The sequence below is a fragment of the Cetorhinus maximus genome, chromosome 1, assembly GCF_964194155.1.
Source record: "Cetorhinus maximus chromosome 1, sCetMax3.hap1.1, whole genome shotgun sequence".
Taxonomy (NCBI): Eukaryota; Metazoa; Chordata; class Chondrichthyes; order Lamniformes; family Cetorhinidae; genus Cetorhinus; species Cetorhinus maximus.
This window is the reverse complement of record NC_135879.1, coordinates 248,368,090-248,380,731: the sequence shown is the minus strand read 5'-3', so window position 1 is coordinate 248,380,731 and position 12,642 is coordinate 248,368,090. Positions and strand designations below refer to the sequence as shown.

At 45.3% G+C, this 12,642-nt stretch overlaps 1 protein-coding gene across 1 annotated transcript in view; it reads right to left on the bottom strand.

Annotated features, from left to right (window-relative positions):
* Positions 1-12,642, bottom strand: part of LOC144680247 (disintegrin and metalloproteinase domain-containing protein 12-like) — a 378,378-nt gene that overhangs the window by 116,050 nt on the left and 249,686 nt on the right. Inside the window, exon 15 of the mRNA XM_078541279.1 lies at positions 8,303-8,411. Coding sequence (XP_078397405.1) covers positions 8,303-8,411 — 109 coding nt within the window. The remainder of the gene's footprint in view (positions 1-8,302; positions 8,412-12,642) is intronic.

Here is a 12,642-nt window from a genome sequence, read left to right as displayed (position 1 = left end):
ATCCCTGTGGTACGCCACTGGACACTGGCTTCCAGTCACTAAAGCAGCCTTCTGTCATCACCCTCTGCCTCCTACAATTAAGCCAATTTTGAATCCACCTTATCAAATTACCCTGTATCCCATGTGCACTTGCCTTCTTTACAAGTCTCCCATGTGGGACCTTGTCAAAGGCTTTGCTGAAATCCATATAAACTACATCAATTGCACTGCCCTCATCTACACACCTGGTCACCTCCTCAAGAAGTTCAATCAAATTTGTTAGGCATGACCTCCCTCTGACAAAGCCATGCTGACTATCCCTGATCAAACCTTGCCTCTCTAAGTGGAGATAGATTCTCTCCTTCAGAAATTTCTCCAATAGTTTCCCTACCACTGACGTGAGACTCACTGGTCTGTGGTTCCCTGGCTTATCTCTACAACCCTTCTTAAATAGTGACTGGTGAGCTGAAGCTTCAAAGTACAGACAATGCTGCTGGAAATCGATCTGAGCTGCTAACAATCACACAAGCAAGTTTAAAACACTTTCTGCAATAAATACTTCAGATAAAACATTAACAACCTCGCTGAGCCCACATATCCTGCCCGTTGATGAGGTTTGTTAAAAAAATCACTTACCTGCCTGCTCGCTGCGCCCATGCGCCAAGGCGAACATCGCACGGGCTCCTCAAAATTGGCGTCGATTGCCGAGTTAAGGGCCTTGACAAGGCCTTTAATTAATGGCGGGTGCACATCACACTTCATAGTGCGCCCGACCACCTAAATATCACGATGCTGCGCGCTGACATCGGGATGCTCGCCCTGCGCCAGCGCACGACATTTTAAGCGCTGTCGCTGACATGCGGACTCTGCCAGCCGCACGTCAGCCATAAAGTTCTGCCCTATGACTCTATGACCAGGAGGCAGTGAGTTTGCGCCTCTGGCATTCAGCAGGAGGCAGTGAGTTTGAGCATGTGGCATTCAGCAGGAGGCAGTGAGTTTGAGCATGTAGCATTCAGCAGGAGGCAGTGAGTTTGAGCATGTAGCAGTCAGCAGGAGGCAGTGAGTTTGAGCGTGTAGCAGTCAGAAGGAGGCAGTGAGTTTGAGTGTGTAGCAGTCAGCAGGAGGCAGTGAGTTTGAGCGTCCAGCAGTCAGCAGGTGACAGTGAGTTTGTGCGTGTAGCATTCAGCAGGTGGCAGTGAGGTTTTGCGTGTAGCATTCATCAGGAGGCAGTGAGTTTGAGCGTGTAGCAGTCAGCAGGTGACAGTGAGTTTGTGCGTGTAGCATTCAGCAGGTGACAGTGAGTTTGAGCGTGTAGCATTCAGCAGGAGGCAGTGAGTTTGAGTGTGTAGCATTCAGCAGGTGGCAGTGAGGTTTTGCGTGTAGCATTCATCAGGAGGCAGTGAGTTTGAGCGTGTAGCATTCAGCAGGAGGCAGTGAGTTTGAGCGTCCAGCAGTCAGCAGGTGACAGTGAGTTTGTGCGTGTAGCATTCAGCAGGTGACAGTGAGTTTGAGCGTGTAGCATTCAGCAGGAGGCAGTGAGTTTGAGCGTGTAGCATTCAGCAGGAGGCAGTGAGTTTGAGCTTGTGGCATTTTGCAGGAGGCAGTGAGTTTGAGTGTGTAGCTGGCAGCAGGAGGCAGTCAGTTTGAGTGTGTAGCAGTCAGCAGGAGGCAGTGAGTTTGAGCGTGTAGCAGTCAGCAGGAGGCAGTGAGTTTGAGCGTGTAGCAGTCAACAGGAGGCAGTGAGTTTGAGTGTGTGGCAGTCAGCTCGAGGCAGTGAGTTTGAGTGTGTAGCAGTCAGCAGGAGACAGTGAGTTTGAGCCTGTGGCAGTCAGCAGGAGGCAGTGAGTTTGAACTTGTGGCATTCAGCAGGAGGCAGCGGCAGTAAACATGAATATCTGGGAACAAGGTTAAAAAATCTCAAGCATCTTAAGCACAAGTGGGGTATGTATAATATTAAATTACTTAAAATTATAAAAAATGAGATTATTAGCACAAAGCAGATCTGGAGAAATTAATAAAAACTAATAGTTTATATAACGTGCTAACCAGGTTCTAAAAGCGAGAGATCTTTTTGATGATGGATGGACTGATGAGACCTGTCACTTGCAATTTCCAAGTCCTGTGTTATTTCAGAACACGTCATGTGTCTTATGGGACTATTAGTGTCGGAAGTGCTTCCAGCTGCTTCAGATCAAACTTCTTTTTCCTGAGGATCACTGTAGAGAATCGGGAAGGATGGTGGTTTCCTGGATTGTATGTTCTAGGAGATGTTTATCCCACAGGCACTGAGAGTTTAAAAGGTTTTGAGGATCCTTGAGAGGGTGCAGAAGAGATTTACCAGAATGATTCTTGGGATGGGCGATTTTAGTTACAAGATTAGGTTGGAAAAAACTGAGGTTGTTCTCATTGGAGCAAAGGAGATTGAGGGGACTAACTTTTTCTTTTATTCACTCACGGGATGTGGGTTTCGCTGGATGAGCCAGCATTTATTGCCCATCCCTAGTTGCCCTTGAGAACTGCTGCAGTCCATGTGGTGTAGGTACACCCACAGTGCTGTTAGGGAGGGTGTTCCAGGATTTTGACCCAGCGACAGTGAAGGAACGGGGATATATTTCCAGGTCAGGATGGTGAGTGACTTGGAGGGGAACTTCCAGGTGGTGGTGTTCCCATCTTCTGCTGCTTTTGTCCTTCTCGATGGCAGTGGTCGTGGTTTGGAAGGTGCTGCATAAGCAGCCTTGGTGAATTCCTGCTGTGCAACTTGTAGATGGTACACACACTGCTACTACTGTGCGTCGGTGGTGGAGGGAGTAAATGTTTGTGGATGTGGTGCCGATCAAGCGGGATGCTTTGTCCTGGACGGTGTCAAGCTTCTTGAGTGTTGTGGGAGCTGCACTCATCCAGGCAAGTGGGGATTATTCCATCACACTCCTGACTTGTGCCTTGCAGATGGTGGACAGGCTTTGGAGAGTTGGGGGGCGAGTTACTGATCGCATGATTCCTAGCCTCTGATCTGCTCTTGTAGCCACAGTATTTATATGACTAGTCCAGTTCAGTTTCTGGTCAGTTCTTTTGTCCATGTTTAAAACAAAACTGCAATGAGGTCAGAAGCTGAGTGGCCCTCGCGGAACCCAAACTGAGCATCAGTGTGCAGGTTATTTCTAAGCAAGTGCCGCTTGATAGCACTGTTGATGAGACCTTTCATTACTTTCCTGATGACGGAGAGTTAACTGATAGGGCGGTAATTGGCCAGTTTGGATTTGTCCTGCTTTTTGTGTACAGGACATATCTGGGCAATTTTCCACATAGCCGGGTGGATGCCAGTGTTGTAGCTGTACTGGAACAGCTTGGCACAAGTGTTCAGTACTTTTGTTGAAATATTGTCAGGGCCCATAACCTTTGCAGTGTCCAGTGCCTTCAGCTGTTCTTGGTATCGCTTGGAGTGAATTGATTTGCCTGAAGACTGGCATCTGTGATGCTGGGAACATCCTTGTTCTGATCGTTTAAATTTGTCATTCCTGTGTTTGTCCTAATAAGTGCAAGATGAAAACCTTCAGCAACATGTAAAACAAAAACAAAAATACCCGGAAAAACTCAGCAGGTCTGGCAGCATCTGCGGAGAGGAGCACAGTTAACGTTTCGAGTCTGAATGACCCTTCAACAGAACTAAGTAAAAATAGAAGAGAGGTGAAATATAAGCTGGTTTAAGGGGGATGGGACAGGTAGAGCTGGATAGAGGGCCAGTGATAGGTGGAGATAACCAAAAGATGTCACAGACAAAAGGATAAAGAGGTGTTGAAGGTGGTGATATTATCTAAGGAATGTGCTAATTAAGGGTAGAACGCAGGACGAGCAAGGTACAGATAGACCTAGTGGGGGTGGGGTGGGGGGAAGGAATCGAAAAAGGCTAAAAGATAGAGATAAAACAATGGATGGAAATACATTTAAAAATAATGGAAATAGGTGGGAAAAGAAAAATCTATATAAATTATTGGTAAAAAAAAGGGGGGGATCGGAAAGAGGGTGGGGATGGAGGAGAGAGTTCATGATCTAAAATTGTTGAATTCAATATTCAGTCTGGAAGGGTGTAAAGTGCCTAGTCGGAAGATGAGGTGCTGTTCCTCCAGTTTGCGTTGAGCTTCTCTACGTTTTAGCCTTTTTTGATTCCTTCACCCCACCCCACCCCCACTAGGTCTGTCTGTACCTTGCTCATCGTGCTTTCTACCCTTAATTAGCACATTCCTTAGATAATATCACCACCTTCAACACCTCACTGTCCCTTTGTCTGTGATATCTTTTGGTTATCTCCACCTATCACTGGCCCTCTATCCAGCACTAATTGTCCCACCCCCCCCTTAAACCACCTCTCTTCTATTTTTACTTAGTTCTGTTGAAGGGTCATTCAGACTCGAAACGTTAATTGTGTTCCTCTCCGCAGATGCTGCCAGACCTGCTGAGTTTTTCCAGGTATTTTTGTTTTTGTTTTGGATTTCCAGCATCCGCAGTTTTTTGCTTTTATTTCAGCAACATGTGTTGCTTTTCAGTATTATTCTATAATTCTTGCACTTTGATGTCATTTCTTGCAAATTTATTGCTCTATATCTTTCTCACTAGTTGGCGACCTATGGATTACACCAAGCAATGTAATTGCATCTTTTTTGTTCATTAGCACTAGCCAAATAGATTCTATTTTTGACCCTTCTAGGACATTGTTTCTCTGCAGCTCTGCAATACTCTCCTTAATCCCTCATACTTTGCTTCTTTTCTTATCTTTCTTGAAGACCTTGCATCCAGGGATATTTAATTCTCAGTCCTGCAATTCCTTAAGTCAGGTCTCTGTGATCACCACAATATCATATTTCTACATGGTTAGCTTCTGGTGTGTCCCATTCACCGGACCTCCTGGGGAGGGTGCCAGCACAGGCATCCCCAGCATGCAACAGAAGCATGTAAAGGAACGCGATCCTGACATCACACAACCCAACTGACTGCAAACCAGGATACCTAATCTGGAACACGTGATACAGGCCACACATTCACATGTCACTCTGCAAACGGCAAGCACTGAGCTGCAAGAAGGGCTTAGCACTCGAGTTATTTAAAGGGCAAGACACCCAAAATTACATGTGAGATCATTACTGCTATTCAAAAGCCTCTAGAACTACTGTTGTGATTTTGGAGGTGTGTTAGTGGTGAGTTCCTGGATTTTCTGGAGCATGATTACTGAAAAAAGAGACGTGCTGTTGAAGTTTTTTGTCTTACACTCATCAGGGCCGATTCACAAGAATAGCAGTTGTGATTGTTATTACACCCTTGAAGGGAGGGCAGAGGATTTGATGACCAATCCATAAAAAGCTTTCAACAGATATTGGGACAGAAGTGACAGTGCCCCTGAATCTGTAATATGATAGGAGAATGGCAGAGAGGGTATGATCTGTGTGATAGCCCTTGCCAACTTGGAGCCAGAATCTTCCATGCTCCTTGACAGCACCAGCCTGTCTGGCATGCCAGCCAATGCACCCAGCATCTCAGTCTCCATGCCCATTTGCATTCTCCTGTCTGCTGCCCCATTCATCCTCGTGTGAGTCCTGTGCAGCAGGATGTGATCACACTCTCTGTGGAGCAGCAAAATCATTCTTTCACCCTGACCTGGCTGCACTCCACTCATGCCTAAATGACTCATCTCCTGCTGATCCCAACTCTAGAGTATTCTCCAAGCTATGTGTAGTGTCAGTATCTGAGCCTGTGACTGCAAGTGTTAGATCAAGGGATGGGGCTTCTTCATCAGTTCTGTGCTGTTGCACTCTTCCATCCTTACTGAGCTGCTGTGGCTGGGAAGGCAACAGTTTTGAGGTATCTCAAAGTAAGAAATCAGAAGGGGAAGATTGGTGCGAGGAAAAGGGTGGGGCAGAGATAGAAACAAAGTGAAAGGTGTTGTAAGATAGTCCTTCATATCTGTTGGCTCTAGGTGTGGTACATGGTTACTGGACAGACTGCAGTCATACTTTGGTGCTTGCTTAACACTTGCTTATTAGTACTACATCTAAAAAAGTTACAGAGCAGGCATGTTGCTCCTAGGCATGGTGTTCCAACCTCTCTCTCTTGAGAGTCTAACACATGATTGACTGATGTTAGGGATACATCATCATCTATGTTATATATTAGCATATCTCATCTGTATACTACAGAAGGCAGAAGGTCTGTGGTCATAGCATTCATCAGCTTTCTCTTCATGTCAGATAGCAGGATGAGAATAAGCTGGGAGTTCAGAAGGAGCATAAGGCAGGAACTTCCCAATATCCACAATGTTGCCAATAATACACGGCCCTATGATTTAGATAATCATCTCCGCCATAGGGATGAACTTTACAAGATGATTATGTTTTAAAATGTCCCTTTTAAATAGCTAGTTCAGAGAAATGCCATGTGATCTGGTTGGCATGCAGAAATAAACTCAAACAGAAACCCACTGAGGTGTCAAGTGACAGTTTTAATATCTTTCACAGTATCTCAGAGAAAAAGGAGAGCTGCAGCTGAGACACAGGAACAAAGATACTACTGCTGTGGAGTAGCAGGAAGAGCTGTTTTGTGTTAATGACCAAGTAGGATGCTTTTAAGAGTTCAGTTTCTGTTCCAAAGAAAGGGAACAGAACATACGGGCTCCTGAAGGTTTAAGGAACAGAGAGTTGTCAAGGTGTGCCTCGCTCAAGATCATCATATCAGGAAAACTAGGACAATCGTCAAAACGATTGTCAAAGGATACTGAACGTTTTAACCTGGCGTGGTGGGGAGAAGTGAACCTCTGCTGGAGAGCTGGGGGTGACTTTGGGACTGTACCTGTCAGAAACCTAGCGTACAGCAAAAGGGTTTGGAAAGGCATATTTCAGTTGCTTTAGCTAGTTAGTATAAATGTACCTTTTCTTTCATTTGATATATTAGTTGTCCATCCTTTATGTTTGAGCTATGTTGATTTCAGTTTGTTTCAGTGAAAATCTCAAGTAAAATCTAATCCTTTGGTTCTTTCTGTTGGTTGTTGTGAAATTCATCAGTCTACTCCTAATCATCTGCAAAGTGATGGATGGTGTCATTGACAGTGTTATCAAGTGTCACTGACTCAACAATGCCCAGTTTGGGATCAGCCATGATTACTCTGTTCCAGTCTTCATTACAACCTTAGTCTAACATGGACAAGAAAGATAATGTGAGGTGAGAGTGACTGTCCTTGACATCAAGGCACTATTAGACCGAGTGTGACATCATGGAGACCTAACAAAATTGAAGTCAGAGGGAATTAGGGGGAAAACTCTCCAAGGGTTGAAGTCATACTTGGCACATAGGAAGATGGCTGGCATTGTTGCCAGTCACTCATCTCAATCTGAGGACATCACTAGGGGAGGTCTTCAGGATAATGTCTGAGACTCAACCATATTCAGCTGCTTCTTCAATGACCTTCCTTCTATCTCCCCAAAGCCTGTCTACCATCCACAAGGCACACATCAGGAGTGTGATGGAATACTGCCAATTGCCTGGATGAGTGCAGCTCTAACAGCACTCAAGAAGCTTGACACCATCCAGGATAAATCAGCCCAGTTGATTTGCATCCCATCTACCCCCTTAAACGTTCACTCCCTTCATCACCAGCACATAGTATCAGCATCTATAAGATGCACCACAGCACCATCAAAACCCACAATCTCTATCACCCTAAGAGGACAAGGGCAGCAGACACATAACTGGCATTTGCAGGCAGTAGTATTGCTAAGGCACACCCTATCCTGACTGGAATTATTTCACCATTCTTTCATACTGGGTCAAAATCCTGGAACTCCCTCCCTAACAGCACTGTGGGTGTGCCTACACCACATGGACTGCAGTAGTTCAAGAATGCAGCTCACCACCACCTTCTCAAAAGGCAATTAGTGTTGGGCAATAAATGTTGGCCTTGTCAGTGATGCTCATATCAAATGAACGAATACATATGAACATACCCATACAATCAAGCAGACACGAAGAGACAATCATGCAAACATACACACTCACACAGACAATTAGATACACACAGATGAATACGATTTCCCAGACATCCATAAGAACAGCTATGTTAAGTCAACATTATCAATGAGCCATTAGTGAAGACCTCATGTTGTATGTTCAATTTGCTTTGATGTTGTGGCCAAATATCTCTGATTTCTCTATGAAACTCCATTACACGATTATTAATTCTTAATTAAATAAAACAACACAATCTTTTCACTTACACTCAGTATAAAATCCCTGCATTAGTGCTGGCAATACTAAACAAGCTGGATTTTTCAACAAAACTTACTGAGGAAGGCACTTTATGTATTGACCATTTTGATCCTTGCCACAGTGCCCAAATTCATTTCCTACATCGTTTGCAACTTTATAACAAATATCTACAGCAGACCTTGAATCTATCAGAGAGAAAGTGGGAGTATTACTAAAATTCTACAGAATCATAACTCCTAATTGATCCATGTCATATGCGCCTCCTCTCCAGCCTGTCCCCCTGTCAGAAGGGAATGGATTACGTGAGAATTCGGGTTACAGAGAAACAGAAAGCCTGAAATAGAAAGAACAAAAGATTGATCATGAGAACAATAACAACAACTTGCATTTTTATAGCACATTTACCAAGGTGTTTCACATATTATAACCTTCGCTTATTATAAAATAAAATATGACACCGAGCCACATCGGGTAGGCGTCTAAAAGCTTGGTTGTGAGGTCAGGTTTGAAGAGTGTCTTAAAGTAGGAAGGTGAGGTAATGAGATGGAGAGGAATGGGAAGGGAATTCCAGAGCTTAGGGTCGAGGCAGCTGAATGCATGGCCACCAATAGTGGACCAATTAAAACCAAAAATGTTCGAGAGGTTGGATTTTGAGGAATCCAGATATCTCAGAGGATTGTAGGGCTGGAGGAAATTGCAGAGGTGGTGAGTGTCAAGGCCATGGAGGTCTTGAAAACAATGATGAGTAGTTTAAAAATGAGGTGTTGTTTAACCAGGAGCCAATATAGGCCAGCAAGCGCAGGGGTAACGGGTGAACAGCAATTGATGTGAATTAGGAGGTGAGCAGCAGAGCTTTGGATGATCTGGAGTTTATGGAGGGGGGAATGTGAGAGGCTGACCAGCCGTGTGTTGAAATAAGGTAACAAAAGCAGGAGAGTTGAGGTAGGGGAGGCAAAGAGTTAACAAAGTGAACATTGGTCCCATAGAAAGCGAATCTGAGGAATTAATAATGGAAAATAAGGAGATGGCAGATGAATTGAACAGGTATTTTGCATCGGACTTCACTATAGAGGATACAAGTAACATGCCAGAAATAGCTGCAAATCAGGAAGTGGTACTTAGAAAATTGTTGGAGTTGCAAGTCAAAGTTGACAAATCCCTGGATCTGGATGGACCTCATCCCAGGGTCTGAAAAGAAGTAGTTAGTGAGATAGTTGATGCATTGGTTTTAATTTTCCAAAATTCCCTAAAATCTAGAAGGTTCCATTAGATTGCAGATTGCAAAATAACAAATCTAACTCTTTTATTCAAAAATAGAAGGAGACTGAAAGCAGGAAACCACAGGCCAGTTAGCTTAACATCTGTCATAGGGAAACTGTTAGAAGCTATTATTAAAGATGATATAACAGGGCACTTAGAAAAATTCAAGGTAATCAGGCAGAGTCAACTTGATTTTGTGAAAGGAAAAGCATGTTTAACCAACTTACTGAAGTTCTTTTAAGGAATTATATGTACAGTGGATGAAGGGGAACCAGTGGATGTACTGTACTTAGATTTACAGAAGGCATTTGATAAGGTGCCACATCAAATGTTATTGCGGAAAATAAAACCTCATAGTGGAGGGGGCAACACATTGGCATGGTTAGAGGATTGGCGAGATAACAGGAAACAGAGAGTAGGCAAAAAATTGGTCTTTTTCACCACCTGCGAGAAGAGTGGTCGGAGAGACGGACCTGTGGGAGATACACGGAGCGGGGAGAGAATAAACACAGCCCGGGGGGTGTGGCCCACATCATTCACCTGCGAGAAGAGCAGTCGGAGAGACAGACCTGTGGGAGATACACGGAGCGGGGAGAGAATAAACACAGCCCGGGGAGTGGGGCCCACGTCATTCACCTGCGAGAAGAGTAGTCGGAGAGACGGACCTGTCAGCTGATGGAACCAGGAGAGTGAAAAAAAAGCACATTGTCACATCATAGGGAAGGAGCAATTTGATTGGTTGATGGGGGAGCTAGCTATTTGGTGAGTACCTGGTAAGTGGTTAAGGTTTATTCTATTCCTAAGGTTTAAAATAAAGTAGGAACTGTACTTTCTGGTAAAGTTTATTAAGTAGGATTTAAAAGTTTAAGCGAATTAAAAGTCTAAGGATAAGCCACGGCAGGACAGCTCAGCCAAGAGGAATGCCCATCCTGCGGCATGTGGGGAGACGTGGACACTTCTCGTGACCCAGACAAGCCCATGTACAGGAAGTGTCACCGGCTGCACAAGCTTCAGCTCCGCGTTTCAGAGCTTGAGCAGCGGCTGGAGTCACCGAGGTGCATCCGTGAGGTAGACAACTACGTGGATAACACGTTTAGAGAGATGGTCACACCATGAGTTAGGGAAAAGCAGGCAGGTAGGGAATGGGCAACCACCAGGCAGTCCAAAAGAAACAAGCAGGTAGTGCAGGAGCCCCCAGGCCCACTTACCATTCTGGATATCGGTGAGGGCGATGGATCCTTGGAGGAGTGCAGCAAGAGCCAAGCCCGTGGCACTATGGGTGGCCCAGCAGTATAAGAGGGGAGGAAGAAGAGCGGAAGGGCAGTACAGATGGGGATTCTCTTGTTAGGGGAGCAGACAGGCGTTTTTGCGGCTGTCAACGTGACTCCAGGATGGTTTGTTGCCTCCCTGGTGCCAGGGTCAAGGATGTCACAGAGCAGCTGCAGGGCATTCTTGTGGGGGAGGGTGAACAGCCGGAGGTCATGATCCACATTGGTACTAACGACATAGGTAGGAAGGGGGGTGTGGTCCTGCAATTGGAATTTAGGGAGCTAGGTAGAAAATTAGCAAACAGGACCTCTAAAGTAGTAATCCCCAGATTACTCCCAGTGCCACATGCCAGTGAGTACTGGAATGGGAAGATAGTAAATGGATGAATGTGTGGCTGGAAAGATTGTGCAGGAGGGAGGGGTTTAGATTCCTGGGATACTGGGACTGGCTCTGGGGGAAGTGGCACCTGTACAATCCAGAGGGGGTGCATCTGAACAGAGCAGGGACTGAGTTCCTTGCAGGTCATTTTGCCATTGCTGTTGGGGAGGGTTTAAACTAACTCAGCAGGGGTGTGGGAACCAGGAGAGAATATTAGAAAGTAATACCAGGGTGCAGGGAATGTTGGGAGAGGCAGATAGCACTTAAATAGAGAATAGTAAGTTAATAGATGGAGTCAGAGTAAGGGAACAAGTAATGCATTGGAGAGCTGTGTTTGGCTGCAATAGAGAGCTTCAGTTGTAGATTGGTGACTGAGGGAGTTTAGGGTTAAATTAAGGGTTAAATTTTATCTAAAGTCTGGTCTTTCTTTAATTTAGCAATTAACTAAAAGTTGCTGTTAGGGTTGGAAGATGATGAGTTTTAGACCAGAAAGGAGGGGTCAGCAAGAGTGGTATAAAAGGGCGTGACAAACAGAGGCTGAGCCCGGAGAGGAGAGGCAGACCCTCAGGACCTTCAGGCAGTGGAGTTTGAAGTGATGTCGCGATTCAAGAAGTGATGCGATGCAGGGGAGGCAGCTGATTAGTAGGTAGGGTCAGGTGAGTACTTCTACTTCTAATTTTCTATTAATTAAACTGCTGCAGTACATTAGTTTAAACAAAATAAGGTGAGGAGTGGAATAAGGCCCCTAGCGTAGTGAGTAATCTTTAAAGGGAGTAACTAACTAGCTTAATCTATATGGAAGTCATGGCAGCAAAGATCACACCCGTGATATGCTCCTCCTGAGCTATGTGGGAAGTCATGGACACTTCCAATGTCCCTAGTAACCATGTGTGCAGGAAGTGTGTCCAGCTGCAGCTACTGGCTAACTGCATTTCAGAGCTGGAGCTGTGGGAGGATTCACTGTGGAGCATCCGTGATGCTGAGATTGTCATGGACAGCACATTCAGTGAGGTGGTCACACCGCAGGTAAAGACTGAACAGGCAGAAAGAGGATGGGTGACCACCAGGCAGAGTAGAGGAAAGCAGGAGTCCCCTGTGGCTGTCCCCCTCTCTAACAGATATACCGTTTTGGATACTGTTGGGGGAGACGGCTTCTCAGGGGAAAGCAGCAGGAACCAAGTCCATGGCACCACGGGTGGCTCTGCTATACAAGAGGGGAGGAAGAAGAGTGGCAGGGCTATAGTGATAGGGGATCCAATAGTAAGGGGAACAGACAGGCATTTCTGCGGCTGCAAAAGAGACTCCAGGATGGTATGTTGCCTCCCTGGTGCCAGGGTCAAGGATGAATCGGAGAGGCTGCAGGGCATTCTGAAGGGGGAGGGTGAACAGCCTGTGGTCATGGTACATATTGGTACCAACAATGTAGGTTAAACAAAGGAATGAGGTCCTACAAGCCGAATATAGGGAGTTAGGACATAAATTCAAAAGCATGACCTCAAAGGTAGTAAT